The 27,390-nt window shown below is 34.8% G+C and overlaps 4 protein-coding genes and 3 pseudogenes across 17 annotated transcripts; 3 read left to right on the forward strand and 4 right to left on the reverse strand.

The window, feature by feature from the left end:
* Positions 1-212: 212 nt before the first annotated feature.
* Positions 213-3,230, forward strand: LOC111311715 (iron-sulfur assembly protein IscA-like 2, mitochondrial). 2 transcript variants are annotated; one of them, XM_089759245.1, is made up of 4 exons: positions 213-579; positions 1,230-1,360; positions 1,488-1,628; positions 2,941-3,230. In XM_089759245.1, exons 1-3 carry the CDS (start codon positions 394-396, stop codon positions 1,609-1,611), a joined length of 441 nt encoding a protein of 146 aa, XP_089615371.1. In that variant the 5' UTR covers positions 213-393; the 3' UTR covers positions 1,612-1,628; positions 2,941-3,230. The 2 variants fall into 2 exon arrangements, with proteins under 2 accessions (XP_089615371.1, XP_022767074.2); XM_022911339.2 differs by having other exon boundaries at positions 217-579; positions 1,488-1,596.
* Positions 3,231-3,717: 487 nt separating this feature from the next.
* Positions 3,718-5,625, reverse strand: LOC111311718 (large ribosomal subunit protein uL1-like; annotated as a pseudogene). The gene is made up of 3 exons (XR_016341412.1): positions 5,485-5,625; positions 5,071-5,288; positions 3,718-4,953 (listed from the first exon to the last, which is right to left on the reverse strand). The product of XR_016341412.1 is annotated as a large ribosomal subunit protein uL1-like (transcript).
* On the reverse strand, positions 5,148-9,492 carry LOC111311719 (cytochrome b-c1 complex subunit 9, mitochondrial-like). Of its 4 annotated transcripts, XR_016341416.1 has the most exons (4): positions 9,145-9,492; positions 8,818-8,865; positions 7,142-7,263; positions 5,148-5,288 (listed from the first exon to the last, which is right to left on the reverse strand). XR_016341416.1 is itself a non-coding variant. In XM_022911348.2 (3 exons), the coding sequence occupies exons 1-3, from the start codon at positions 9,265-9,267 to the stop codon at positions 7,219-7,221; spliced, it is 216 nt and encodes a 71-aa protein (XP_022767083.1). In that variant the 5' UTR covers positions 9,268-9,491; the 3' UTR covers positions 6,936-7,218. The 4 variants fall into 4 exon arrangements, 3 of the variants coding, with proteins under 3 accessions (XP_022767083.1, XP_022767086.1, XP_022767081.1); XM_022911348.2 differs by lacking the exon at positions 5,148-5,288 and having other exon boundaries at positions 6,936-7,263; positions 9,145-9,491; XM_022911351.2 differs by lacking the exons at positions 5,148-5,288; positions 7,142-7,263 and adding an exon at positions 7,320-7,343 and having other exon boundaries at positions 9,145-9,487.
* A 1,140-nt stretch (positions 9,493-10,632) lies between these two features.
* On the forward strand, positions 10,633-14,282 carry LOC111310589 (protein CIA1-like; annotated as a pseudogene). Its single transcript, XR_016325974.1, has 9 exons — positions 10,633-10,684; positions 10,834-11,008; positions 11,139-11,203; positions 11,412-11,477; positions 11,601-11,672; positions 12,245-12,307; positions 13,079-13,148; positions 13,357-13,440; positions 14,067-14,282. The product of XR_016325974.1 is annotated as a protein CIA1-like (transcript).
* Positions 14,252-15,950, reverse strand: LOC111311717 (uncharacterized). Of its 3 annotated transcripts, none has more exons than XM_022911343.2 (3): positions 15,106-15,943; positions 14,634-14,785; positions 14,252-14,513 (listed from the first exon to the last, which is right to left on the reverse strand). In XM_022911343.2, the coding sequence occupies exons 1-2, from the start codon at positions 15,603-15,605 to the stop codon at positions 14,704-14,706; spliced, it is 582 nt and encodes a 193-aa protein (XP_022767078.1). In that variant the 5' UTR covers positions 15,606-15,943; the 3' UTR covers positions 14,252-14,513; positions 14,634-14,703. The 3 variants fall into 3 exon arrangements, with proteins under 3 accessions (XP_022767078.1, XP_022767079.1, XP_089615361.1); XM_022911344.2 differs by lacking the exon at positions 14,252-14,513 and adding an exon at positions 14,903-14,934 and having other exon boundaries at positions 14,650-14,785; positions 15,106-15,946; XM_089759235.1 differs by lacking the exon at positions 14,252-14,513 and adding an exon at positions 14,903-15,003 and having other exon boundaries at positions 14,669-14,785; positions 15,106-15,950.
* Positions 15,951-17,098: 1,148 nt separating this feature from the next.
* LOC111311720 (pentatricopeptide repeat-containing protein At4g33170 pseudogene) lies at positions 17,099-19,631 on the forward strand (annotated as a pseudogene). The gene has a single exon (XR_016341418.1). The product of XR_016341418.1 is annotated as a pentatricopeptide repeat-containing protein At4g33170 pseudogene (transcript).
* A 648-nt stretch (positions 19,632-20,279) lies between these two features.
* Positions 20,280-26,300, reverse strand: LOC111311721 (cell division protein FtsZ homolog 2-1, chloroplastic). 5 transcript variants are annotated; one of them, XM_022911355.2, is made up of 8 exons: positions 25,910-26,300; positions 24,806-25,564; positions 23,714-24,013; positions 22,870-22,960; positions 22,158-22,282; positions 21,487-21,579; positions 20,789-20,854; positions 20,280-20,715 (listed from the first exon to the last, which is right to left on the reverse strand). In XM_022911355.2, the coding sequence occupies exons 2-8, from the start codon at positions 25,451-25,453 to the stop codon at positions 20,587-20,589; spliced, it is 1,452 nt and encodes a 483-aa protein (XP_022767090.2). In that variant the 5' UTR covers positions 25,454-25,564; positions 25,910-26,300; the 3' UTR covers positions 20,280-20,586. The 5 variants fall into 5 exon arrangements, with proteins under 5 accessions (XP_022767090.2, XP_089615391.1, XP_022767091.2 ...); XM_089759265.1 differs by lacking the exon at positions 25,910-26,300 and adding an exon at positions 25,729-25,872; XM_022911356.2 differs by lacking the exon at positions 20,789-20,854 and having other exon boundaries at positions 25,910-26,163.
* Positions 26,301-27,390: the final 1,090 nt, after the last annotated feature.

Genomic DNA, 27,390 nt, shown 5'->3' on the forward strand with positions numbered 1-27,390 from the left:
AATAGGAAAAACAATAATGGGTCTGCAATTCTTACCTGTTAGAGTTTAATGCGTGTAAGGTGCTCGATGAAGCTCCTGCCTAGAATGAATTGCAGTTGATATTTTTATAGTAGTCCTGTGGTTTTCAATAATTATATTTTGATCCATTGAGTTTTCATTAATTGCATTTATACCCTTTTCAAAAGTTGTAACCTTTGCAACTTTGAATGAACAAGAAAGAAAGGGCGGCACGTGAGTTTGGGTGGTCTGAGATTGTGTTTGGCACGAGCCTTTTTTACTCATTTGCCCCCAAAGAGAAAAACCCAGAAACATGGAAAAGGTCGAATCTTTAAACCATGGAAGCATGATATGAATCGTTGTTAGTATACAAAAGATAGGAAAATCGAATTTCTCATGTCGAGATCATTGATACAACGCATTTCTCCATTTTTAATAGCTCGAATCAAACAAAACCACAAACTTCTAAGGTCATCTTTTTATTCTTCTTCGTCTTCAGCTCTTCATGAGGCTTCTTCTGAATCCTGTCAATCTCCATCTCCTTCTGTCGATGCTATTCACATAACTGATAATTGCATCAAGGTAAAACAAAAAAAAATTTTTGCTATGTGGGTAGTCGATGGATCTTTTGTTCTCATTCTTTGTTCTCGATTCTAAGCATTGTTTATGGGATTTTGTTCTTTTTTGGTAGTACTGCTTTCTTGGGTTTTTCCATATTAATTGTTTTGAGTGTGTTCTGTAATTTAATTGGGGGATGGAGAGGGGTGGCTCTGCTGTTCCGATTGGGTGTTGAGAAAGTGCAGGAAAAGATCTAATATTTTGAATTATCTTATTTTCTTTTTAGGTAATATGTAGTTTATGAGAGCATATAGATTTAACTGCTGTAATATTTAATATTTTGGAACACAATACCTTCATTCAATTTTTTTTTTCTTATTCCTATTTCACTTCCTGCCCCAACCCTCACTCAACCCCAAAAAACTTGACTTTTTTCTTCACTAAAGATTATTGAATAAATTGTTTGAGATTCTGTAATAAAATTGCAAAATCTTGGGTACAATATAGACCCAATAGCTTTTTATCTATTGCAGAGAAATTTGAATGAATAACCTTGCATATTTTTTTGAATTATGTTTTTAATGGTTTGTGGTAGATAATGCTGCCTAAATGCTTAGAAAATCTACATTTAGTTTTGTGATCATTTTCTCATTGACAATAGGGATGCTTTGCAGAGAATGAAAGAGTTGCAAGCAAGTGAAGACACATCCAAGGAAAAGATGCTTCGATTGAGTGTTGAAGCCGGAGGATGTTCTGGGTTTCAATATGTTTTTGATCTGGATGACAAAACCAATCCAGATGACAGGTTTCTTTTTTCTCCTTTTTTTTACTTTTTTTTTTTTTTGAGTTTCATGAAAGTATGCTTAATTTTGTTCTCTCTTCTTACTGCTATAAACTTTTTTTCTTTTTCTTTTATCATATTCTATTTGCAGTGTTTTTGAGAGGGAAGGAGTAAAAGTGGTAGTTGATAATATTTCCTATGATTTTGTGAAGGGAGCAACTGTCGATTATGTTGAGGAGTTAATTCGTTCTGCATTCGTGGTAAAGTCATATTAACTATTTGGTGCATAAATGTATGTGTGATCTCTTAATCCTAGACCAGAAGTAATTTTCCTCTAGCAAAGTGATTCCCTATGAAAATTTTCAAGTCGTTTGCTGATACGCTGCATGCCTTAAATGTGAATAACTGAGACCCCATATAACATGCAAATATTCTTTATTTATGGTGACGTGAGGATGTTAAATTTCAAAATATGATGCAGTTTTATGTTGTTTAGGCACCCTTAAATCTATTTCAGGTTATAATCTTGCTTTTATTTCCATTTCTAGATTTCCATTTATGTTAGCTCTGGTATAGCTCAAAGAAGTTAAGCTCTGGTGTTCCATCCGACTTCAGGAATAGTGCTGTGATTAGATTTGTCATTTATTTGGTTGGATTAGGAAAAGTGGACTAATCATCATCAAGTTTGGCCTGATAAGACAAGGTTTTGTTGTTCTATATCAGAAACTGAGATGTCTAAATTCTATTTATGGTTTGTAACATTTCTTATGCTCCACTTGGCATATTTTTAGCTCATTCTAGCAGGTTATGCCTTACATGACTATTAGATGATCTTCCTAGTCAAATTCTACATAGCCTCTTGGCACCTTGTCAACTTGTTTAACGGTGCTATTTTTTCCCTCACTGTTTTGTTGAGTGTGATATTACCTTTGTGGCCTAGCTTACTATCTTGAAGTTAAATGCATCCATCATTCATTAAATAACCTTTTGCTTATTCAAGACCCTTTTGCTTATTCAAAAACCTTTTTCTTGGTAGGAGATGTGAACGAAATTGTATGGAGTATCATTGGAATAAATACAGCTATGTTTTGACCCTTTTGGAGTGATCCATAAATGTGTACATGAAATCATGCACACACCTGATAATGGTTCCATGATCAATTATGTCACATTCAATGATTCTAACTAGTAGCAAGACAACAAAAGCACTCTATCAATCACTAATTTGGTCAGCATAAATGCTTCATTATGTAAAGATTCTATTCAGATTTCCTTCTAATATTCTTCAGCACAATATCATTGCTGTAATCAGATGGTGCAAATGGATTATGAACCATATGCAAAGTCAAGTTGTTTTATGAATCCACAGAATTAGTCCTAACGCTATACTGAATGATATTTTACTTCTGTCACCTTGACCTCTTTGGTGCTATATAAAAACTATGCAGTGATCAGCTGCATTGTAGCGCTGTCTTATGTGAATGATCTTGAATCTAGTATGTGTTCTATGGTGCCACCTTTTTTTATTGTGGTTTCATTAACATTTGACTTAGTATGATATGCCATAAGCATGGCTGCGGACTGAATTCCCAATTCTTGTGCAGGTAACAACAAATCCTAGTGCAGTTGGAGGGTGCAGTTGTAAAAGTTCATTCATGGTGAAATAGTAGGCCTTTCAAGTAGGCTGCCCATACTTCCAGTGAGGCTGAGAGTTTCAGTTGGCTGAACGAGTCACCAAATCATTTTTCTACCAGATTTTTTTATCATAACAATTATTTGGATACAAAACATTATGCATACTTTATGTATAAAATCATAATGTAGCGATCTGCTGCTGCTGCTTTGCTGTTAACCAGGAACTCCAAGGTTATGTTAACGAGTTTGATTATCTTAAGTCCTTGTTCTCCAATTGATACTTTTTCTCCTGCTTTTACTTCAGTTGATCTAAGTGTTTAACCACTGAGTAGTATTTAACATGCCTGCCTACAAGGCTCCATTGAGCAGTGAACAGCACATGCAATTTTCACTAGTGTGCATATATATATATATATATATATATATATATATATATAAGAGATCTTAATTTGGATATAAAGGAAGAGATTGCAGGTTCAAAGTAAATTAGCTCATTACCTCAAAGCCTAGCTTGTTTTAACTCAAAAGTAAGAATCAAACCCGGAATGCCATCACAATCCCAAAGCTTCAACTTGGTTCTTGCCGTTAAAGTTAAAACAACACATGGTCATTCTTTAGTTTTATTGTGAAATAGTTTATCCTTGAATTCATTAAGCGAAGTGCAGCTCAGTCAGCATATGGAAACTGACATAAGCACTAAAATCTAACACCATTCTGAATATATAGGGCACAACAAGCAAAGCATATAAAGGAAATTGGGACTAAGTAATTTTACCAATAAAACAAAACCACAAAATTTTGCGCCATTCCAGGGAATGTCTTTGTCAGTAGTACAGAAGTTTCTTGCTCATGCTTGCTCAAAAAACAAAATCCCTGGAAAGTAAATGAATATTCTACTAGATGCGATGCGGCCTCCCCATGGTGCTCTTCAGATGCAAGCAACTCAGCTACGTGTACATAAGAATAAAAGAAAAAGGTTACGTCACGGAATCACTGGCTAAAATCTTGAACCTTGAAATACTTCATAAACATAACAATCTGGCATTAAAGTATCTTCTGAGGGCTACCAACAAATATTAAAAAGCACCTAAAAACTTTAATGATTTTCAAGGAGCAGGAACTTAGGTTTTGCCAATTTTTCTTTAATAAAGACAAGAAAATTAACGCTGAGTTGCATATTCTGGAAAATATGCTTCTCCTCCATACAGCAATTTCCCACAGCAACACCCATGCATGGTACCTTCTTAAGTTGGTACTTAACTATAGCTTTTGTTTCATAAACTTTTAACTCCAGGGATTCCTGATGTGTCAGGTGTGCTGGGAACTTCCCTGTATCCGTGTCCTCACGATGTAAATCTCATGCCACAAATAAATTCAACAAGAAAGCTTCCCTCTAGACCTTCCTTTCAGACCTATTATATAGACCAAAATATGATCATAAAAAACAGTATGTTTTTAATGCACGAACCTTAAAGGAAGGCCTATTACATATATGCCAAGAAACTCAACATTTCTCAAAATGGTTTATGATCCCAGGTTTATACATATATAAGCAGACTAAACCATTCATCCAACCAAAGAGAACCATTGTTCCCACAAGTTAACAACGTTGATGTTTCATTAGAAGTGTGCATGCCAAAACAATTGACCAAACAACGACGGAAAGTTTGAAAGAATAAAATTTAACTCATGACCATCTCATTCTAATACAAAAGCTTGTCCGCAGGGTGTGAGAATAGCAGCAAGACATTGGGCAGTAACTATAATCCTATTCTTAATCATCATAAGTATGAAGACAATTACAAATAGAAATACTGGCCTGCCTTGTTAAGACCAGGTCCCAAAAGACGAGGAATCTGTTTGATGACAGTTTCAGATGCCAAAAGGCATGGTATTTCTTGGCCAGCTTCTTGACAATTCTTGTTCTTGTTAAGCTTCCTCAATGCTTCCACATCCATCCAGTCCAAACCTATTTTCTCTGCCTGGATTGCCATACATGAAAACGAAAATGTAAGCAGCAACAATAAAGCGTCAAACCTAAACAAAACAAAAATCGAAGCATATCATTCTGAAGAACGCAATAGCTAAGCAGTATGTACCTCTTCGATGTGGAGAGCATCACGGAGCAAACAATCCTCATCTTAGGACGGGAATGTGAGGAAGCTTAACGGAACCGCTGAATCTTTTATCCTTTTGAGGATCATAGTTCTTCAATCCAATCTGCAACTCAATTGTCTCAACAAACTTCCGCGGCTTCTCCTTTGCGTCTCCGACGATGGTGGAAATGACTTCCCTGACTGCATCACTCTGAAGCTTACTGTAACAACAAAACAAACACACGTAAATCACAAAATTATAGCAAACCAAGATTTAAAAAATAAATAAATAAGGAGAAGAAATAAAAAAAAAAAAACGGAGTTCTGGCTAAGTATATTATGTTTAATGCAAAATTAACCAATCAATTGAATCAGTTAAATTATAGAAATTTGATACAAAAGAAGATGAATGAGTGCCTCATGGTTCCTTGTTCCTTGTTTGGCTTCTACAATGTGAGAAAATCAAATCAATTGTTAATAAAAAAGAGAAGAGATCAAATGAAGCAAGTTGTTTGAGTAGGGGAGGGTTTATGGCAGACGGTGGGAGAACGAACCTGAGACGCTACTGAGTGAGATAGATCATAGAAGAGAATTAAATAGTAACTCGTTAGGGTTTTAAGGACTCAACTGGCAGGTTAAACTCGAATAGCAATTCTATTATCCAATAAACAGAAAAAAAAAAAAATCCTGTTATCAAAAAATTATACAAATGTTAACCAACCATACATCACGATAAATGAATACCAACGATATTATACATCAAGATAAATGGATACCATCTATACTATATACCTAGGTAACAAATCACAAATATTCCAATAGCATTTGCTTGGGTCAAACTATATAGTCGAATCTTAACCGTCTCTTAAATATAATGAAATACATATTTAGTAGTTCGTCTCTCAATCCATACCTCTAAATAAGAGTGTAAATGATATATTAATACTCATAAGTTATTCGAATTTGATTTCAATAAAATTTGAATTTAGTTGATTATTATCGAGTCAAGTTCGAGTTTGAATAATTTGACTCATCGATCGAGTCGAGTTCGAACATTTTTATACCTCACTCGAGTAGTTCTCGAGTTTAATGAAACTTTTATATTTAGATATATTTTTATTATTTTAATTAATAAAATATCTCAAACTCGAGTTTTAGCTCGAGCACAAATAATCAAATTTTTATCGAATATAAGAATCAAACTTATTTTTATATGTTAATTAAGTTTAATCGAACGAGCTCGAGTAACTCGATTTTTATATTGAATCGAACTCCAATTAAAAAAAAAAAACTTAATCAGGTTTTAATCAAGTTTTGAGTCTCAAATTTCAAATTAAATTCGAATTTAAATTTAATATTGTATCGACTCGAATTCAATCGATTACATTTCTATTTTCAATAGTACTCTTAAAAGATTTTCTTGAATAATCAAGCAAATTTTCCATTCTAATCGTCAAGTAAAGATTTTCCATTCCTCCAGGTTTGCTTAGAATAACTACACGTAAAAAAATATGGATGATCTCCATCTGTTTTCTGCGGCCAATCCACATAAAACACAATGCGGTGTAAATAACCACTCCCCAACAAATCGATTTACTTTAATTTCGTTATATTTTGTTTTTTCATTTTTGCCTCTTTTTGTTACATTCTTTGTTTAGAAATAATAAATTGAATCCCATTAATAATCAGATTAGGCTCGAAATGTCAAATTCTTGAATTTTTTAAACAATGAAGAAGTTTACAAGGCAACTGATAGCTCTCTCCCATGGTTTAGGCAATTAAAAGAGTAGTTTCACTCACACCTTAAAATTAGATTAGGATTAAAAGAATCGATATAATTTAAAATTTTAACAAAAAACACATCTAAATTAGCAAAAGCAAAAATATGTACTTTTTGTATTTATCATGTAAACACAAATTATGAATTAATAATTTTCATATTTTACATGTATTACGCAAAAAAATAAACATATACAACTACATAAATTATCAAATCTAATTTCACTAGTCACTAGTGTTATAGGAGCCGATCGAGATAACAATGGACAACCGCAGGACAGTAGAGAATACTCACATCTGATGTCAAGTGTTGTTTCTCTAATTCCCTTCAAACTAGTAACACAATCCCGCAACCACAATGCTTCACTGTCGTTAACACAAATTTGCATGACATTTGCAAACAACAATGGTCTGGAACTGGATTTTACCCATCAAACACCGTTAAAATCACCGCTCAGACATCCTGTTATTGTAAAGTAGGATCCATTCTACTCTGACTATCAACAGTCAATTAAAGGCTAACCAAATCACAAACTTCAAAAAGTTAAGTGTTAACACGAATGAAAACATGATGAAAATGCGGTTCAGTCATTTATGCTGAGATTAATCTACATTCAACAATCACAAATTGCAAAGTGATGCATGAAGTTGACCAGCATACATTGTAGCCATCCACAATTCTGAATAATCCAAAAATTTCAAAGTCAGATTAAAAACCAACTCATGGTTAGGAAACAAATCTGTTCCATCAAAATAAATGACATTTTATTGCTACAATGAGCACTGCTACCTAATAGATATATGCTCAGATCCAATCCTCAATAACAACTTAAAAATATCCAGAAAGAGTATGATGATTTCATTCCTCTGACTGCCTCTGTCCTAGAACTGGAATGTCTTCATACCGTTTCTGTTGTGTAGGAATAATACAAATTTACAAGTTAGTGGTATAGAAATACTTAAGCTCTGAAAGTAAATTGATTATTGCAGACAAAGATCAGCAAACATGCATTTGTTAAGCCACTGTGCAAACAATTCTGAGGGTGCATCGACTTGGATAAGGCAATAAAAGCTGACCAACTTCATATAATCATTATCAAATTGCAACATATTTTGAGACTTGCACGAACTAAAGAAATTATAGATTTAGGAAAGGCTAGATTATATCATATTGTTTAAGAAGAGGAGAGAAAAGGGGAAGCAAAGAAGCAAAAATACTTCATTTTTGGCTACACAGAACCATGCACGCAACTGACAGCAGAAAATTCCCATGCAACCTACGAGATTCAATATGAAATAGATAGCAAGTAACATATCACCACTCAATAACAGTATAAAGTGCTGCAATTGTTGAGCGGGTATTACAGCCTTTTACCTAATTGCACATCTATTTCATTGAAAAGCCAAATTTCAAAGTTGACAACATTTTGAGTTTGCAAGGAAACTACAATCCTTACAGACCCTTTTTCCAGAAAGCCTATCCAAATAATAGGTGAGATCAGAAATATTCCCACAGTTTCAAAATGTTTCAAGAGACACCTTTCCAATCATCTAATAGTACTGATGGAATTATGAAAATGTAACGATGGTTGTTCTCAAACAAAAATCGACATTGACCTAAAGATTGAAAATACTTCACAAATCCACCATGTAAAGCATTTGATTAAAGAAAACCATAAACAAAGACTGGTATAAGAGTTTTGTAGCTAGATTTCTGAAACTGGAATGAGCCAAATAAAGAAGTGGCACCTCGGGCCATCTTATTTGCTATAAAGGTTTAAACCACCTGCCTATCAGGGAATAGGGACTATCCTCTCCACAATGCAATCAAATACAAATCCATGTATGCTTGTGCAAAGTAATATTGACGACTAAATTTGCTAGTAATATTCCAAACAATCTGCCCATAAAAAGCCGCTCAAGCCATAAAATACACAACAAAACTAATACTCGTATGATTAGAAATTTTACCCCAACATTGTTGTATTCCCAGAGCTTATGAACTCCATAATCCACAGCCTGCAAAAGTCGAATCAATTAAGACGAATTTTCACCATTCTTTCTCATTAGACCAAAACTCATAAAAAAAGCTAATATTTAAATATGATTAGAAACTCATCATTTACAATCAAAACCCAAATACTCAATAAAAAATAAGAATCACCAGATCAAAAATATTCCAATCAGTATAAATAAACCCTAAACTTTTTTGAAAAATAAACAATAAATTTTGATCAAAACAACAGATCAAAAGTGGAAATGAGAAAGGTTTAATGGGAAAAAAGAGTTGGAAATCACCCGCTCTCCGAGGAAAGCGCCGGCGATGACGAAGGTGACGTAGACGGAATTACGGCGCATGATGACTCTGTAGAGACCTTCGAAGAGGCCTCCTTGACCTCTTCTTCGAGCTGCGTAATCCATGGCGATTCGGTAATTTAAAGGTAGTCTCTTTAGCTAGGATCTAAGATCAGGGTTTGCAGAGATGTTGGACGCGATGAAATGGAGAAATTTGTTACGCAACGATGAACCTTTTTTCGAAGAGTAACGGGTCGAACCGAATAACATGGATTTAGAGTTCCTGGGTCAACAGCCCATTGAGTTGGATTTTCTTGTCTTTTGCTTTCCTTCACATTTTTTTTTCTTTGTTATTTTTAACTAATATTAATAAAACTATTGCTTCTTTAATCGTTTTTTTCTTCTTTATTCGGGTGATAAATGGGAGGAAAGGATTAAGCTTGAATAAGATATTAAAGATATCTCTAACTTCATAAATCCGAAAAAAAAAAGATATTTGTAATTTATAAACCATAACAATGTCAATGAAAAAAAAAATTACAAAAGCATCAGTTATAAGTTATGTATAACAATAAAGCAAAAATGTTGATGCAACGAACCAATATTATTAAAATGCATTTGTATGGGATATTATTCACTTTGGAGACTCTGTGATTTACTCTGATAATTTTATTTTATGAGATAAGAAGTCTAAAAAAAGGGAATTGGATTTTTGAATCGTATCATACTTTTTTTTTCTTAGTCTTTTCCTCTTTTCAGTGTAAATTTTCATCTCCATCGTAACTTTTTCCTTCTTATAGTACCTTTGCTTCATTTTTGCTTCTTGTAGCGGCGATAAGACCGTTCGAATCTGGGAGCAGAGCCCCTCTACTTGCTCCTGTGACTGCAAGGTCCTTCTCTGCCCCTCTGTTTATTCATTTCTTCTTATTTTTATTTTTCTTTTTGTTTTTGCTGAAACTTTTGATAAAAGGAAGTGAAATTCATTTAAGCTAGGTCAGCAACTTTAGAATTTCAAATTTTTGTTGCCTTTTATATTTAAGTTAACTAATGTAGGAAAAAAATTTGTTGAAATTGTTTGAAATTTATAATATTACCGTGAAATTTTTTCTTCCAAAATGGAATGAGTTCCATCTCTTTGAATTTGTTTTGAAATATTAGGTTAACTGATGTTTGTTGAAATTCATGGTGATTTGGACTGCGATCTTTTGCAGGCTGTTGTGGAAGAGACACGCACTCGAACAGTCCGGTCCCGGGCTTGGTCACCTTCTGGGAAATTGTTGGCCACTGCCAGCTTTGATGCTACCACTGCCATATGGGAAAATATTGGGTGACTTTGAATGTGTTTCCACTTTAGAGGCATTATTCTTGTTCTGTTGTTGTCCTCTTTTAATTTCTTAAGACTTTTTAGTCTGATTTGATGTTACCTGCGCACCATTTGATACTAATTCACTAAGCAAAACATAATTACACTGAAATTATGACTTAATGGAAATGGTTTACCATGTAGAAAGGGATATAGACAATATCATGCTTCTTGCATTCAGCTAGAAATATTATCGAATTATTAGTATTTAGATTAGTTTTCTTTAATATCTGGTTCATATGTTAATAATATTGGAAACGGTTTATTTATTTGCTATGGTGTATAGGGTCATGAAAATGAAGTGAAAAGTGTGTTTTGAAATGCATCAGGTTCTCTTCTTGCAACATGTGGGCGAAATAAAACTGTTTGGATTTGGGAAGTGATGCCAGGGAATGAATTTGAGTGCATTCATGTTTTGCAAGGTCATACTCAAGATGTGAAATGGTTCAGTGGCATCCGACTATGGCTATTTTGTTTTCTTGTAGCTACGATAACACTGTCAAGGTACTGTATATGCTAAACAGTATCCCTTTGACAAGACCATATGTATCTTTGATCTTTTGCAAATTCTGTTTTATGCCAACAAGATTGGGAAATGTGATTGAATTTGTGATACATTCGCTTTTCCGTGTAGGTATGGTGGTCGGAGGATGCTGATGGTGATTGGAGCTGTGTACAAACTTTAGGTGAATCTAGCAAGTGCTATGCCTAAAACTCTGTCTATTTTTCTGTTTTAGCTAATTTTCTTGTTTATTGTACTGCCTGCATGTGCTTTTTCTTTATATCATCCTATGAAGTAGCGTGGTAGTTGTCTTTTAAATTGTTTAAGGCCTAGAAGATTTTTTGTCAACTGATTTATGAAATTATCGGACTACTAAAAACTCTTGTTTCGATATTTTATGGTCAGTGGTCACTTTTCCACCGTTTGGTAACCTTCTTTTAATGCTAAGGGAGACAAATTGGTAACTTGTAGGTATGTATAACAATTTTGTCCTTCTGGGTTGCAGTAATTGGAATTAGGGTATTTGCTAATGGCATCGCAAACAAAAAAAGACAGTTGTAAGAAGTAGGGCTAAAATAGAAACTGACTTTGCAGTGATGATCTTACCCTGAAGATATGGGACGCAGACATCATAAGGATGCAATCTGGAGATGGTTATGCACCCTGGCAAGAAACATTTCGCTTTTTCCCATTGAATTTTTCACATTTGCTAGCTCTTGATTGTCAATTTGTCATATCAAATCCATAGTCTATGCTGGTTTGCAGATATCAGGACTTAGATGTTTTATTCATTTCCTTGAATCTCGTTTCTCCATTTGTTTATAATGTGTAGAACTTTCTCTGGCTATAGTTTGCTTGCACACCTAAAAATCAGAATCAATGATAAATTCATGGCCTATGATCTTCATTGGCACATTTTGATGTCAAGAAACTCATTCTTGCTGTGTGAAGCTTAGAATCATCAAGTCTTAGCCTGGCAGTTATAGCATTCCTAGCTAAGAATTAATAGCCAAATTATTGTGATTAACATGCATATTCCAAATATTTTTCATGAACTGAACAATGAACATATAAGATCTAGTTTAATCATTAGTTTTATTAATCTTAGCATGTATCTTGAAGAGATTCAAAACTAACTTATTCAGCATTGATGTATAATATTTCCTTTTTTTTTTTTTTTCTCATTTAAGACCTTGTGATGCATAAAGATAATGTGCTTCACTTCAATGGTTGTCCAGGAATTATCTGTGCACTCTCTCAGGTTATCATGATCGAACAATTTTTTCAGTTCACTGGTCAAGGTGTTGACATCATTTATTCTAGTAACTATTTTCTGTTTGGAGCTTCTAGCGTGAGATCCTTTTATTTTCTCTCTCTAAATGGTTGAGAACCTGGAAGTCCAAATTACAACTAAACTGCTTGTATGTTCTTATTGTTGGGGACACACTAGTGCTTACCTATTTGTTCTTTGTAATTGACTTTTTTTTCCTTAAAAAGAAGAAATTAGATAATAACCCTATTCCCAAAGGACGACCTGAAGGGCAGGTTTAACTTTATTTGCATCATCAGTACCATTTTCCTATGACTGAAAATGTTCTCCTAATTCTTAAATGTAAGAGTGACCTGAACATTAGCCATAGTCATGATCTTGAGTAAATGACTCTTTTGCTGATGGATAACCATATCACCTTGGATATACTTTAACTCTCTGTTTTCAAGAATTTAGTGGCAACTTTATGAGAAACGGGATGAAAACCTATGTAGGAAGGAGTCTAATATCAAGTTATCAACTCTCATTTTGAAAATATTTTAATTGATATAACTGCTGATTGGCTGAATTAGTGAAGCGAAAATGTATGTGACTATCTAACATTGTAATTGCTTAGTCTGATTTAGTTAAACTGAGGTTGATTTCATTCCTAACTGTTCCACTTTATAAGTTTGAGTTGGATCATGTAAGAAACAAGTAGCTGTTTCCCTCTATTTTTAATATTTATTTGCAGTCTGAGTAACTTTCTTTTCTTTAAAGTTTTGATCCGAAACTGATTGTGTCTGGCCTATAACTATTACAGAGAGGGAATTATTGCCAGTGGAGATGCTGATGATGCTGTACAGTTGTTTGTAGAGAGCAAAAATTGTTCGGTATGTAACTCTTTCAGCTTCTCTTTTACTGTGCATATTTCCTTTGACAGAAGTGGTTCTGTGAATTCTAGCCAATGTAATTGAGCAAATTGTCCTGTTGTGCATATGAAGAGTTCTTGGCTAGATAATCGTCCCTACCCCTTTATGCTAATTTAGGTTTTGAAAGTGGCAATTCAGCAGATCAATCTATTTTGTGGTTTGGCTACAGATAAATGTACCTTCATATCAATTGCTATTGAAGAAGGAGAAGGCCCATGACATGGACGTAAATTCAGTACAATGGTGCCCTGGGGTAAGATTTGCTTGCTAAGAAATTAATGCGGATTATTATATGTGCTTGCATTCCCATGTACATCAAAGCGGAAATGAATATATATCACAAATATAGATAGATTCTTTATGCACGGTAGAATCTGGCGGTTTGGCTCAGATATTGGGTTCTTTTTGTCTTTTTCTGAAATGGTGGCCTAACGATTGATTTTCTAGTATTTGCTCATACCAATGCCTTTGAAATGGTGGCAAAATCATCCAGAAACGATTAAAAAAAAGAAAAAGAAGTTGTGATTAAATGCCCATTTCATTAGCTTTAGTGTTATGGTCTGAATTTTTTAGACTATATTCCCATCAATTTGACCATGCATGTTTATTTAGCAGCCTAACTACTATGTTGAGCTAGAATTTTCCTATAATTTCACATTTTTCTCTTTAATTACCGTGTGCCTCTGTTTATTTTCTAGAGATTATTTCTTTAAGCTGTGTTATTAGGGGCTTATTCTTTAAAAGAATCATGTCGGTAATAGAAGCCTGAATTGACTATATGGAAAGCTTATACTACCCTGTGGTTGATCTTACGAGGGATTTGTCTTGAATCTCGACTTTAGCTAACTTTTATGTTTTAATTGTTGTTGAAAATAACAGGAAAAGCGTCTACTCACTTCTGGAAGTGATGATGGGACAATAAAGATATGGGAGTTGGAAACTTTGCAATGATCAAAATTTTGCGAAATTTGTTTTTTAATTTTTTTCATACCTTTGGGATTTTACATATGTATGGTTTCCGAATTTTGTAGAAGTGCTTTTATAACAGTTGTGGCTTTGAGAAGTCTGGAAATAAAGTATTATTTGTTAAGGAAACATGGTTGAAATAATAGTCAAGCAGAATTGCTTTGTAGAATTTGTGAGAGCTAAAGTGAAATGCATGATTCTACTCTCTTTCTAACACAGATTTAACCATGCTCCCTTGTCAACTAAGACTCAAGTGAACAAAAGCCAGGCGTTTAACTTGAAGGATTGTCTCTGGTCCCGATGGTGAGAAAGCTCAGGCAGCCAGCTGATTCATTGTAGACACCGGCTATGTTTTCCGATCTGGGACATGAATTCGAGTACATGAATTTGAGTAACACAGTTGGCCCCGGAAGAATTTCGGGAAACGAAGAAGTAAGAACAAATGGTATAGAAAAATTAGTATAGTCAATCATTTGTCACCTTCAGAAATGGCCCCAAATGGCTTGCACCATTCAACCGGGTCAGCCTTGTTGGAAAGGTGGGCTCAGTTTTACTTTTTCCCCAACGTGGGTGCTCCATCCCCTCGATGATAATCATGACATTGACTTACCTCACATGTTGCATTTTCTAGCCTGATTGAACAGGTAAAGATTAGATTATTTCTCTCCGATTAACCCGTAGCCTGTAACAGCTTGTATTGGGAACCAAAAAAAAAAGATGAATGAAAGCAAAGGTATCATCAATCTTACCTGAAAACTAAATCAAAGTTCATTTTTCGTAACTGAAAAGATTTTACCAGATTCATCATTACATTGTCCACAAAACAATCAGAAAAGCAGCAAAATAATCTCTGGCAAATATCACAGGCAAAGAAAATTAACCATTCAAATGCATTTTGTTCTTCAATCTTGATTGATTAGAAAACAAACTAAATATTTAATATAATTAACACCTGTTTTCTATTCTAAATCCGCCAGAATTTGTTCTTCTTCCTTCTTCAACCAGAGCTGCACGAGCCGACATAATCGCGGTAGGAATCAAAGAAGCATCAAATGAAGAACAATCGATCCAATCCTTCAAAAGCTCTTCCTGACCCCATATATCAGGAATCCAAACCCTGCCTGCCACTTCAATCCTATGCCTCTTCAGTCTCTCTCGTTCACTATCTTCTTCCAATAACTCTTCAGCCCTCATTTCTTCTTTTGAAACTTCATCAACTGCTGCTGGAGCTGAGGAAGACTTGTTACATAACGAGTCTCCCTCGTTATTAATAGCTCTATCATTTCCATCACTACTGTATGGACAGGTTTCCAACCCTGAACTTCCTGTCTCAACATGAAAAACATCCTCAGGCTCCTGACTTTTGTCGGGTTCTTCCGGAACCTGGGGAGCTCGTTCATCACTATGCTGGACAGGACTCTGGAGGGTCATTTTTGTAGGTTCTACGTTCATGAAGTTGAAACGAAAGCCCTCTTCTTTCTTGTTCTTGTTCTTCTTCCTTGGCAGATCCCTTCTGGTTGAAAGAGAAGAGAAGAATGAAGCTTGAAGATTACACTTACATGGATAAAAGGGTTTATGTGTGGGAATAAAAGCTAAGAGAGAATGGATGGGGAGTTCGTTTACACGTCATTCTTTCAAAACTTTCCAAGTTTGTTTTGTTTTGTATGGTAAGTGAGAAACGTACGTGTCTTGTTTCAAGATGGCTAGAATTCCATTTTGTGTGGTTTAGTTCCAAGTTTGATAACACCAAAAAGCAATGGAAAAAGAGAGGCTTCAAGAAAATTTGTACTAGATTCCTTGGATGGATTTTTGGAAGGATTGTGAGGTTGATCTTGATTTTGGTGTACAAATAGAAACCCTTTATGATTCTTGGAATATAGTATTAACCAATTACATTGCTGGTTCTGGATTTGAGAAATAAATTCTATAAATAAATTTACGAAGAAATATTAATATTCTTTTTCATTTAATGAGATTTAGACTGCTTCTAAAGATTTTTTTTTTTTTTTTTGATGTACACCTCAACTACCCTCTCCCTTTTTCTTTTGTTTGTGTCCTCACTTTCTCTTCTCTTTTAAAAAAATTCTCAAACCTTTGCTTTTATTTATTTAATCTATCTATGTTGGTAGAGTACGTGTATGTACGTATTTTTATACACATTTTAGGACAAGTACGGCTACCGTCATTGACCATACACTTTGGGATAATATAGAGCTTTCTTTAAAATTCAACACACTTGTTTTGGATTATATCCAACAACTTTTAAATTCTAGTGAAATGGAGCATCACAATCTTATTTGAATCTTCAATTTAATTTGCGCAATTCTTAATAATTTTTTTTATCAAAAATTAAAGTTTTTTCTTTGTTGTAATTAAAATAATATTTAAATATTAATTTGATGTTTGGTTCGTTGAATATAATTTTTTTTTTTATCCTTCTTTTATACATACATTCAAATAAATTTTTTTATAATTAATTGGATTAAATTTAGATAAATTTTTAATTTCGATGATTAATTCGATCTTTAGCAATTTCATATATATATATATATTAACATCGACTTGGGTGACAAATACTCTTAAAATTACATTTTAAGTAATTAAAGTATAGCTAAATACAATTCTTCCATTTTCAACCCTAAAATTAGAGAGAAAAAAAAAGAGAGAGAGAGAGAGAGAAAAAGGGGAAAACACGTGTAGGTTTGATTATGTGTAGTCCACGTATGATACACCAAAAACCCTGATAATTATATTTCTTCGTTCCCATGTTTGTCTGTGATTGTGGGAAAACCAACTTTGCAAACGTTGTGGGCTACTTGAGAAAAACATCTCATTATAAGTGGGCCTAGTCTTCTTGACCATGATGGGCTAACCCCTCATGCTATTTCTGGTTAAATTTGATTGGCTTTGCTACTACCATTAAAAAATTAACATAGGCTTTATGTTATTTCCATTTCATCCCTATTATAGTCTCTCTTTATGGACAGTGACAGTGTCCCAAGGGGCATGGTCTTATGGATACAGGCTAGATGGCCTTGAGGTATTTTGTGTGTGTTTGTACGCGCCAAATTGAAAACATTGGTGTGGACTCCCATTACAGGTAGTTCTGGACTGTTAGTCCAATTACAAACTAGTAATTAAAATTGTGGAAAGCACCAAACATTTTTTGTAATTAAGTGAAGTACCCAATAAGTTTTTGAAAACCAAAGATTAGTGTCTCACTTCCCTGCCATGAACTTTCCTAAACCATGCAGTTTTGGAAAGCTCATGCTAAAGGACTCTAAATCCTTGGCCAAAATAATCCAAAACTTAGCCCAAACCAAACAATTACTCAAAGGAAAACAACTTCATTCTCAGCTAATCTCATCTGGGTATCCACTATGCACTTTTTTAACCAACCATCTCCTTAACATGTACTCAAAATGTGGTCAATTAGACTACTCAGTCAAACTGTTTGAGAAAATGTCTGAAAGAAACTTGGTTTCTTGGACTGCTATGGTAACTGGGTTTTCTCAGAACTTACATTACTTAGAAGCCATAACAACTTTTTCCCAAATGAGAATTGCTGGGGAAAACCCGACCCAATTTGCCTTTTCGAGTGTTATTAAAGCTTGTGCTTCTGTTGGGTTGGTTGAATTTGGGAAGCAAATGCATTGCCTTGCATTGAAATTTGGGTTCGGTTTGGATATTTTTGTTGGTAGCAATTTGGTTGATATGTATTCGAAGTGTGGAGTTATGCTTAATGCTTATAAAGTTTTCCAAGAGATGGAGTGTAAAGATAAGGTCTTGTGGACTGCTTTGATCGATGGATATGCAAAGAATGGTCTCTTTAAGGATGCATTGTTGGCTTATAAGAAGATGGTTAATGAGGGGATTGCTATTGATAAATTTGTTCTTTGTAGTACTTTAAGTGCTTGTGCAGCATTAAAGGTTTTAGATTTTGGGAAATATCTTCATTCAGTTATGGTGAAGAAGGGGTTTGACTTGGAGATTTCTGTGGGAAATGCTCTTACTGATATGTACTCAAAAGTGGGAGACATAGATAGTGCCTCAAATGTGTTTGGAATTGACTCTGAGTGTAGAAATACCGTGTCTTGTTCTTCATTGATTGATGGATATGTTGAGATGGATCGAATGGAGGATGCTTTACGTGTTTTTGTTGAGCTGCGGAGGCAAGGAATTCAATCTAATGAATTCACTTTCTCAAGTTTGATCAAGGCTTGTGCTAGCCAAGCTGCACTTGAGCAGGGAACACCGCTTCATGCTCAAGTGATTAAATTCAATTTTGATGGAAACCCTTTTGTTTCTTCAGTTCTTGTTGATATGTATGGAAAATGCGGGTTGGTTGATGATTCTATCCGGGTATTTGATGAGATTGAAAATGCAACTGAAATTACATGGAATTCAATGTTAAGTGTTTTGGCTCAGCATGGTTTAGGAAAAGATGCCATAGAATTATTTAACAGGATGAAAAATGTAGGAGTGGAACCAAATGCAATAACGTTTGTCAGTCTTCTAAGAGGCTGTAGTCATTCTGGCTTGGTGGAGGAAGGGTTAAGTTTTTTTAATGCTATGGAGAAGACTTATGGAGTAGTGCCTAGAGAAGAGCATTACTCTTGTGTTATTGACTTACTTGGTCGTGCTGGCCAGCTTAAAGAAGCTGAAGATTTTATAAACAAAATGCCATATGAACCTAATGCGTTTGGATGGTGTTCTTTCCTTGGAGCTTGCAAGATCCATGGTGATAAGGGGAGAGGTAAACTTGCAGCAGAAAAATTGATGCAGCTTGAACCTGATAATAGTGGAGCTCCTGTTTTGCTTTCAAATATTTATGCTAAGGAGCAGCAATGGGAAGATGTGAGAACATTGAGGAAGATGATGCAAGATGATAATATAAAGAAACTACCAGGTTATAGCTGGGTTGATGTTGGAAATAGAACTCATATTTTTGGAGTTGAAGACTGGTCTCATCCTCAAAAGAAAGCAATTTATGAGAAGCTTGATTCTCTTTCGGAGGAGATAAAGAAGGCTGGATATGTCCCTTGCACGGATTCCATTCCCTTGGATATGGATGTCGGTGTGAAGGAGAAGATACTTCAGCATCACAGTGAGAGAATCGCCATTGCATTTGCACTAATAAGCATGCCAAGTGGGAAGCCAATCATTGTAAAGAAAAATTTGAGGGTCTGTGTCGATTGCCACTCTGCAATTAAGTACATATCTAAGGTGATTGGAAGAAAAATTATTGTGAGGGACAACACTAGATTCCATCATTTCTCAGATGGCTTATGTTCATGTGGAGATTTCTGGTAAGGTTTGACATCTTCAAGTTTTGCCAACAAATTCATGCACTTGACCAAGTAGTATGCTCAGCCAACATGTTATATTAACCAGCTGCTCTCGCATTAATACTGGAGATTGCTGAGGCAATATGCCCATATGAGTGAGAGCAGTTGAAATTGAATGATCTTTTCAACAAAGTTTACGAGTATGATGATTCTTGCACTGAGGAATGCAACTCAACTAACCCATAAAGCACAACATGGGGAAAATAGTTTCCTTTTTTTTTTTTTTTTGAAAAAGAAAATCTTAAAAGTAATTGAATCACAGAATATCTATTTTATTAAATTCTGTAAAAATTGGTCCTCAATTGGGAATGAGATAGTGGTGGGAATGATATCTCGCGGGCAATCGGAAAATTTTGTGCCCATTAAGAGTAGAACAGTTTTGAATGCTAGATAATCTGCAGGAGACCTTGTTCCAAAGGAAAATTTTTAGACTTCAAAAAAAAGTTCCTGTTTACCCTGCTGATCTATTACCTATTTCAGTTTATCATTAAGAAGTGGGAACATCATGCATGTTCCTGTTGCATTTTGCTGTACAATCTGCTTACCAGATTTTGGTTTCTTGTATTATTTGACAGTATTCTTACGCGTGTTCCTGTTGCATTTTGCTGCATTATCAGCTTTACCAGTGTTCGGTTTCAGCTATTCTATGACAGCATTCTTCTGCTTGGTATTTGCTATTAGGCAACCTCAAATTTAATTTCTCAAAGTATAACAAAATCTCAAAGGGCATTACAAGATCACATTAACACAACCAATATTACCACTGGATAAAACACACTTGAGTAATCTCATCTTTACTTTCATCAGATGCACTCTGTACAAGATACTCAAAATTTTATTTCATCATGGTCCTGAAACAAGCTCTAACCTAAACTTCGGGAAATTTACTGTTACTGTAACTTATTGAAAGGGGGTGGAGGTAGTTGCTTGCGATGTAATGAAACAAACTATGTCGAACCAACTACTAACATGCTATACTTTCGAAAAAAAGTATACGCACTAATTAGCCCAAAACAGAAACCAGTAACAAAGAGGACTAGAGCGAAGCATAACTACATTGGTTGAGACACTATGCAGAGAACCATTCAAGCTCTGGGATAGCGTGAACGTCCTTTCTTCTTCAGGAACTCAGGGATGTCCACTGTACCAACTTCACTAAAAGAAGGCCGGCGATTCATTCCAAGACCAATATCTCCCTGTGCTAGCTGACCTGCCTGCATTTTATCAGGAATCCAGTATAAATTAGTGTGAGAGGGAAAGAGAAAGAAAGAGACAGTTGAGCAGTACCTGAAGGGGCCTCCCTTCACTTTCTTCTTGACGTTTAAATCCAGTAGCAATTAGAGTTATACTTACCTAAATAAAGACCCAAAGTGAGGTTTGCCATCAACTTAATAACTCACATTGAGGAACATGAATGTTGCAGCAAGAGGTCTTGCTGGTCTGTGCAAAGATGACATTGTTTATTTACCTAAATGAAGAACCAACAGAGAATACCAGCCTATATGGCTTTCATCATCAATTCAAAAGTTCACATTAATGTCAATGTGAATTCTGCATCTAAATTTGGCCTTATTCTACATAGCTCTGCATGTTTTACCTAAAATATCATAATGATAAAATAAGTCTTCACGAAGCAGAGATACAATCCCATTGCCAATCTCACTGCTAGATAAGACTGAGATACTTTGCTGGTAAGCACAAATTAGATACAGGAGAACTAGTCACTGCCGTAAACACAAAGGCATGGCATTTCTTATTGGAGCAACATGTGGCCTCGACAGTAAAGTTCATCATAAAGTTCATATGTTGCCAGGTTTTAATCCTACTTTTCTGAATGTTTCATTTATTGAATTGCTGCTATCACATATGCTTTATTAAAACTACAGTTAGACCGCAGGCCTACTCAAAGTATGGTGATCAAATACGCAGATGACTCTCCAAGTCTAAACTTTGGCATCAGTACACTACAATAAGCATTAACTTACTTGGCCACTAAGTGATGGATCTATTACTGCTCCAAATATTAAATTGGCAGTTGGATCCACAAGATCATAGATAACCTCAGCCGCAGCATTAACCTACAGAAATTATCAAATGAGATGAAAAAAAAAATCTATGAAGGCATATTCTAAACAAGAGGAACATTCAAGATAATCAAGGTCTCCGGTGTACAATATTTCAGTCACCATGCAGACAATTTGTGGTTATTGGTGCACGCGTGCGCGTGTGTGTGTGTGTGGGAGGGTAGGTGTTAACTTAAGTTGCGGGAGGGTCAATCATGCATCAGGACAGAAAAAATATAACAACACTGTGAAGACATTCCCACAATCTAGGCCCAAAGATATTGAGAAAACAGTACGCTTACAGGAACTCAAAATTGAAACATATTTCAGAAGTAATCAGTGGCTGGAGGTGTGACGTTTCCTACAATTGCTTCCTCTCTAAAAAGGAGTATGCACATTTCAGATATGGTGGGGTTGCTCAGGCTTCAATAACTCTTCTCTTACTTGGAAGGGTTCCACTCACATATAACCAATAATTTTGAGCACAAGATACAGGAAAAAAAGGTATAGCTAGGTAGTATAGATAATGTACATATTGCCAGCGCACCCACCCTAACACACAGATGCGGGGGGAATTAGAGACAGAGGGTTACCTCAAACAAGGTTAAATCACTTCCACCAGTTATGTTCCACACAATTCCAGTAGCCCTTTCTATACCGAGATCTAACAAAGGTGATTGGATAGCATTTAGTGCAGCATCTCTTGCCCTTGTTTTCCCTACAAACCAGAAGAAAACAATTAGAGCATAATAACGAATCTGCGACCAAGTGACTTGTCAATGAAAAGGCAATTTAAAAAACTGAATTACCAATTAATAAACCAAAGCATCACGATAAGAAGAGATCACAGGCCATATGATGTGTAAAATTTGTTTCTTTCAAGATAAAACATCAATATGTACAGCCAAGAAAAGGAAGAAGGAAAGAAAATGGACAAGCTACCATCACTTCAATTTTTGTCACGGGGAGAAAAAAGAGGTAGAAACTTCATGCATTTAAATTCGTAGCTGTTGCACATTCAGTTCTGAGAGAAAAAAGGTCAAATTTGTGCCATCTTTAGCATTTATAAAACACAGGTGAGGTGAGAAACATGTAACATGATGGTGGCCCACGTTCTCGCATCAATATATGAACCAGGAGCCCGAGCAACCCCTATTTTTTTTCACTTTTTATGCTGCTCTCTTCTCCCTACTTCTTCCTTGTATCCTTTTGCTCAGAAAGGAATGGGAGAGTATGTGTGATAAGACAAACAACCTGAAATCTTAAAGCCTTAAATATAAAAAGCTAAAGACCTCTTTGAATTACCAGTAGCAGTTCCTATCCCCATCAGTGAAGAACCTGCATTTGCCATTATAGTTCGCACATCAGCAAAATCCACATTGACTAGCCCTGGAATCTGCAATCAGGAAACTCACAACCAATTAGAGTGTACAAGTATGGTCCCAAGTTCATAATACTTCAAACTTTGCACTGCCCAAAGCATTACAGATATGAATTGCTGGTCAAGCAAATATACTGACTTTTACAGGCTCCATGGTTCCATTCCAGAGCTCTGGTATTAATGGAATTTAGCAGCTCCAATGACCAAAGTTATCCCAACTATCTAAGATACAAAGACACTTACTACCACTTTGGTTTAATAAAATATGGACCTTGGAAAATATAGGAGACCTTGGAATAAAGATCATGCTTGATAATGAATCATAGTTATTATTTACAAGAAAAAGGATCTAAAAATTTCATCAAAAAGTGCAGCCCCCAAGAATTATACTGACAAAGGGAATAAATGGACACACCAGTTTTTTCCACCCAAAGCCTACGAATCAAAAACTTCATAATGAAAGGGGGGAAAAGACACAATAAAGGCAGAACTAAACTATTAGTTCATCCTTGCCATCTAATAAATTAGGGAAATTTAAGGTGCACAAATGTTCCTATAACTGATTGATTGTAACATATAAAAAAATCCCATACAATCGTCAACAATATTGAAAGGAGAATCTCAATTTTCAAGGACTATGTGAGGAGAAGGAAAGAAAATGACATTACGGTTATATTTCTTTTGTCTAAATATTTGGGTTTCAACTCAATCATGAAACTACATAGTTAGATTAGGAGGTTTCCAATAGTTTCTAGAAGCATCCCATACCATAATTATATCAGAGATACCACGAACACCTTGTCGAAGAATATCATCAGCCAGATTAAATGCTTCTGTTACTGGAGTAGACTGGGAAACAGCAGTCAACAACTTGTCATTTGGAATAACAATTAGTGTGTCAACATTCTCTCTCAGAGCTGCAATTCCTTCCTGTGCTTGAACAGCCCTCCTTCTTCCCTCAAAAGAAAAAGGGGTAGTGACAATACCAACAGTTAATACACCCATGGACTTTGCAACCCCTGCAATTACAGGAGCTCCACCAGTTCCAGTCCCTCCACCCATTCCAGCCTGCAAAAGCAAACTTGATGTCCTGGGTAAAATGTTAAAGAACGATACTAGAAGGTGAAAGAAATCCAAGATCCTTTGATCTACTCCTAATTTTTAACTTGGCAAATATCAATCTATCAGAGCCATGTGCAACATCACCAGAACAAAAATGGTTTTAACCACTGGCAATTTAAAGAACAAAAGTATCAAGGACAAAAATTAACCATGAATTAAATTAGTTCATGAATCATCAAATAGAAGACAAAACAAACACTAGGAAAAATATTATGGAGTTTTAACTTAAATGGCTATTAACACACATCTGATGCTTCGCATGTAATAACAAGTTGAGCTTGCTGTCACTGAAATAATACATAATTTTTACCACTCCTTGACACTATATACTTTCCACATAACTCATTAACCATTCAATTGATTGAATAGGTTTCATGAAACAAGAAATCACATATCATTAGCAAGATTAGTTGCGTTTATTTTATGACCAATGAATATTTGCTATAAATAGGAGCATTCAAACACTTTCTTTGACAAATATCCTTGACCAGTCTCCTAGAGGAGTCTAGTTAGTAATAATAAACAGAACATAAAACTATTTTTCTTGTTGCATAGCATATTTTGCTTGTTTTGGTGTGTTATTGTTTGTAATATTTTTTCATAGAAATACTAATTTTAAATAAAAGCATAAAAATAGAGACAGTTTAGATCCAAGACACTCATGAAATCAGATTAATAATAATAGTAACAATCAAATTCTACGTAAATGATTAAAATTGGAGATGGATGAGAACTTACAGTAACAAAAACCATATCAGCACCATAAAGAGCCTCTTCTATTGACCCTTTGCTTTCTTTGGCAGCATTCATGCCAATCTCTGGGTTCCCACCAGCACCTAGACCCCTAGTTAGCTCCTGACCGATTTGCAAACGATGCTCAGGAAAGACAGGTGACATTTTCATGGCTTGAACATCAGTGTTAACAATCCAGAACTCTACACCCTTCATTGAGCTCTCTATCATGCGATTAACAGCATTTGATCCACCACCTCCAACACCAATAACTTTGATCTTAGCTTCATTATAATTACTTGAACCAGACATGTCTCTTAAGCTCTCGGTGACACTTCCACTAGAACTATCCTTTCTTGGGTTGGTTATTGTATTGTTCCCTTCACCTCTAAGCATTGAAACTTCAGGATGCAGATTCAGAAAAGGGTCTTTATTTTGATACAGACTGACACTATGAGAGTTGGCAGAGCATCTAAAACGAGTCATCATAGACATTTGGCGAGCACTTAAAAACCCACTTTTCCTACCACACATTTTAAGGTAGCTACCTCTCCCTAGAGGATTCTCCATTACCACTCTCCCTCCAAGAACATTAAGTACCGCCATTGATCTAGCATCTGAAGGTGTAAAATAGGGCGATATAGCAGTCGCCATGTGAAGAGCAGCACTAAGAATCAGATTTAGTTACGCTATTATAGAAGCCAGAAAATTTAGCGTCCAAAATAGCTTAACTTAAAGTTGCACACTCAAATTTTCTTTCAATACCTGCATAAAACACAGAATAAAATCAAAACTATATTCCAAAATATTTTAGAAAAACCCATTAACTTTCTAAATTAAAGAGCACAAAAAACTTATAAACTATGAAGCATAACATCAAACAAGTTTGCAAAATACATTCAGAAATTAAAAAAAAAAATACAAACTACCCAAAATGCTTCAACTTTAAAGTACAGAAACAAGATTCACACAATTCACAACAGAAAGTCCAATCTTGCAGATAAAAACGCAAAATCAGAAATTAAAAGAAAAAATTGTATAAACAAGAGAAAATGCATCAAAAGAGAAAATGACATCTGGGTTTTAAAGAGAAAGAGGAAAAGAGAAAACCTGAAAGAGATGCAGAGTCGAAGGTAACAGAAACAGCGAAGTTCCCCAAAGGCATTTGGGTGCTAAAGCCCAAAAGGGAGTGGAAATGGGGTGAAATGGCAGAAGTTTTTTTTTTTTTTTTTAGTTGATTTCAGGGCTTGAGACTCTTTTTCGGCTATGCGATTTGTTTTGTCAGGTTATTGTTGATAAAAAAAAAAATTTTAAAAGTAAAAAAAGTAAAAAATAAAACCCGATGTTACCAACAAAAAGGTAGTACTCCAAAAAAAAAGTGAAAAGGAAAGACATGAATTAATGCGATTAATGAATAGGACCCTTATCGGCAAGGGTTTAAGTGGCAGTGAATTTCTGGCCCCTTAAAATGCTTAAACCCTTGTTTTTTTCATATTCCTTTTTTCTAATGAGTGCCCAAGAAAAGTTGAGTTTTACCTGTCCAAGAATTGCGAAATGACTTAGACCTTTCCTGTGAAGTGGAGAGCACAGCCCAAGTTTCTATTTTTTAACACCCCAAAAAAGTCCAAGTTGTCAACAGCCCACACCAAGTCCAAAGTTTTCTTTTTTTTTTTTTACTACTGCTGACCTGATTTGCTGAGGTAATCCAAAAATTTTTTGTTTTTTATTTTTTTCTTCCATACCTTCTCCCTCTCTTTCTGTTCCCACTATCACTCCTTTTCAGCCGTTATTCTGCGAGATTATTTATTTAGATGAATGATAAGATTAGTTTTAATAAAATTAAAAATAATAATAGAAATAAAATTATTTATTATGATGATGAAATTAAATATTATAATTATAAAATTAAAATTAATGAGATATATATTTAAATATAAAAATAATGATGATGATAAAATTTTAAAAAAAAGTATTAAAAACATTAGAATATAAATTATATTAACAAAAATTTTAAATTATTTAATATTTATAAAATTAATTATAATTTTATTTATATATTAATTTATTATATAATAAATAAAACTTGTTTATTATAATAAATTAATAAATTTATTTTATAATTTTTAAATAAAAAATAAAAAATAAAAATATATGGATATTTTTATCTTTGTAATATAAAATAAAGGATGAAAAAAAAACTTCGAAGTTCGGTGCGTTTTTCAACTGAAGCTAAATTCTCCAATGAAAAGAAGTAGACAATCATACCACAGCTTTGATTCCAAACGGATGTTAAACATCAGCTGGCACAATTTTTGTTGGCAACTGCACCTCACTTTCTCCCAACTGCACCTCCAGTGAGGTGCAGTCGAAACCAAATGGAGCCTTAGTCGTCTAGAAGGTCAAAATAACACAAATAAACTTTGATTCCTTTCAAGTGGCTCCAACAAGTTCTCGCATACGACATCAGCTAACTTGGTCCAATCAGATGGTGACAGGAATAACCATACGTTGAAGATTAAGAGTGAGAAATGAAAGGAAATAGAAAAAAATAAAAAAATAAAAATTAATTTTCAATATTTTTCCAAGTCATC

Source organism: Durio zibethinus, chromosome 1, assembly GCF_047325235.1.
Source record: "Durio zibethinus cultivar Kanyao isolate XHJ-2024 chromosome 1, ASM4732523v1, whole genome shotgun sequence".
Lineage (NCBI taxonomy): Eukaryota > Viridiplantae > Streptophyta > Magnoliopsida > Malvales > Malvaceae > Durio > Durio zibethinus.

Excerpts from the sequence above, each read along its gene's own strand:
- LOC111311717 (XM_022911343.2), bottom strand. The coding sequence starts at position 15,605 with ATGAACGTAGAACCTACAAAAATGACCCTCCAGAGTCCTGTCCAGCAT. Across the intron at positions 14,786-15,105 it reads GGATTTAGAATAGAAAACAG|GCTAGAAAATGCAACATGTG; the intron begins GTGTTAATTATA and ends CTGTTCAATCAG.
- LOC111311719 (XM_022911346.2), bottom strand. The coding sequence starts at position 9,267 with ATGGATTACGCAGCTCGAAGAAGAGGTCAAGGAGGCCTCTTCGAAGGT. Across the intron at positions 8,866-9,144 it reads GCGCTTTCCTCGGAGAGCGG|GCTGTGGATTATGGAGTTCA; the intron begins GTGATTTCCAAC and ends CGACTTTTGCAG. Across the intron at positions 7,757-8,817 it reads GGGAATACAACAATGTTGGG|AAACGGTATGAAGACATTCC; the intron begins GTAAAATTTCTA and ends CCTACACAACAG.
- LOC111311721 (XM_022911355.2), bottom strand. The coding sequence starts at position 25,453 with ATGGCGACTGCTATATCGCCCTATTTTACACCTTCAGATGCTAGATCA. Across the intron at positions 21,580-22,157 it reads GTGATTTAACCTTGTTTGAG|GTTAATGCTGCGGCTGAGGT; the intron begins GTAACCCTCTGT and ends TAATTTCTGTAG. Across the intron at positions 20,716-20,788 it reads GTGAAGGGAGGCCCCTTCAG|GCAGGTCAGCTAGCACAGGG; the intron begins GTACTGCTCAAC and ends GATAAAATGCAG.
- LOC111311715 (XM_022911339.2), top strand. The coding sequence starts at position 394 with ATGTCGAGATCATTGATACAACGCATTTCTCCATTTTTAATAGCTCGA. Across the intron at positions 580-1,229 it reads TAACTGATAATTGCATCAAG|AGAATGAAAGAGTTGCAAGC; the intron begins GTAAAACAAAAA and ends GATGCTTTGCAG. Across the intron at positions 1,597-2,940 it reads TAATTCGTTCTGCATTCGTG|GTAACAACAAATCCTAGTGC; the intron begins GTAAAGTCATAT and ends ATTCTTGTGCAG.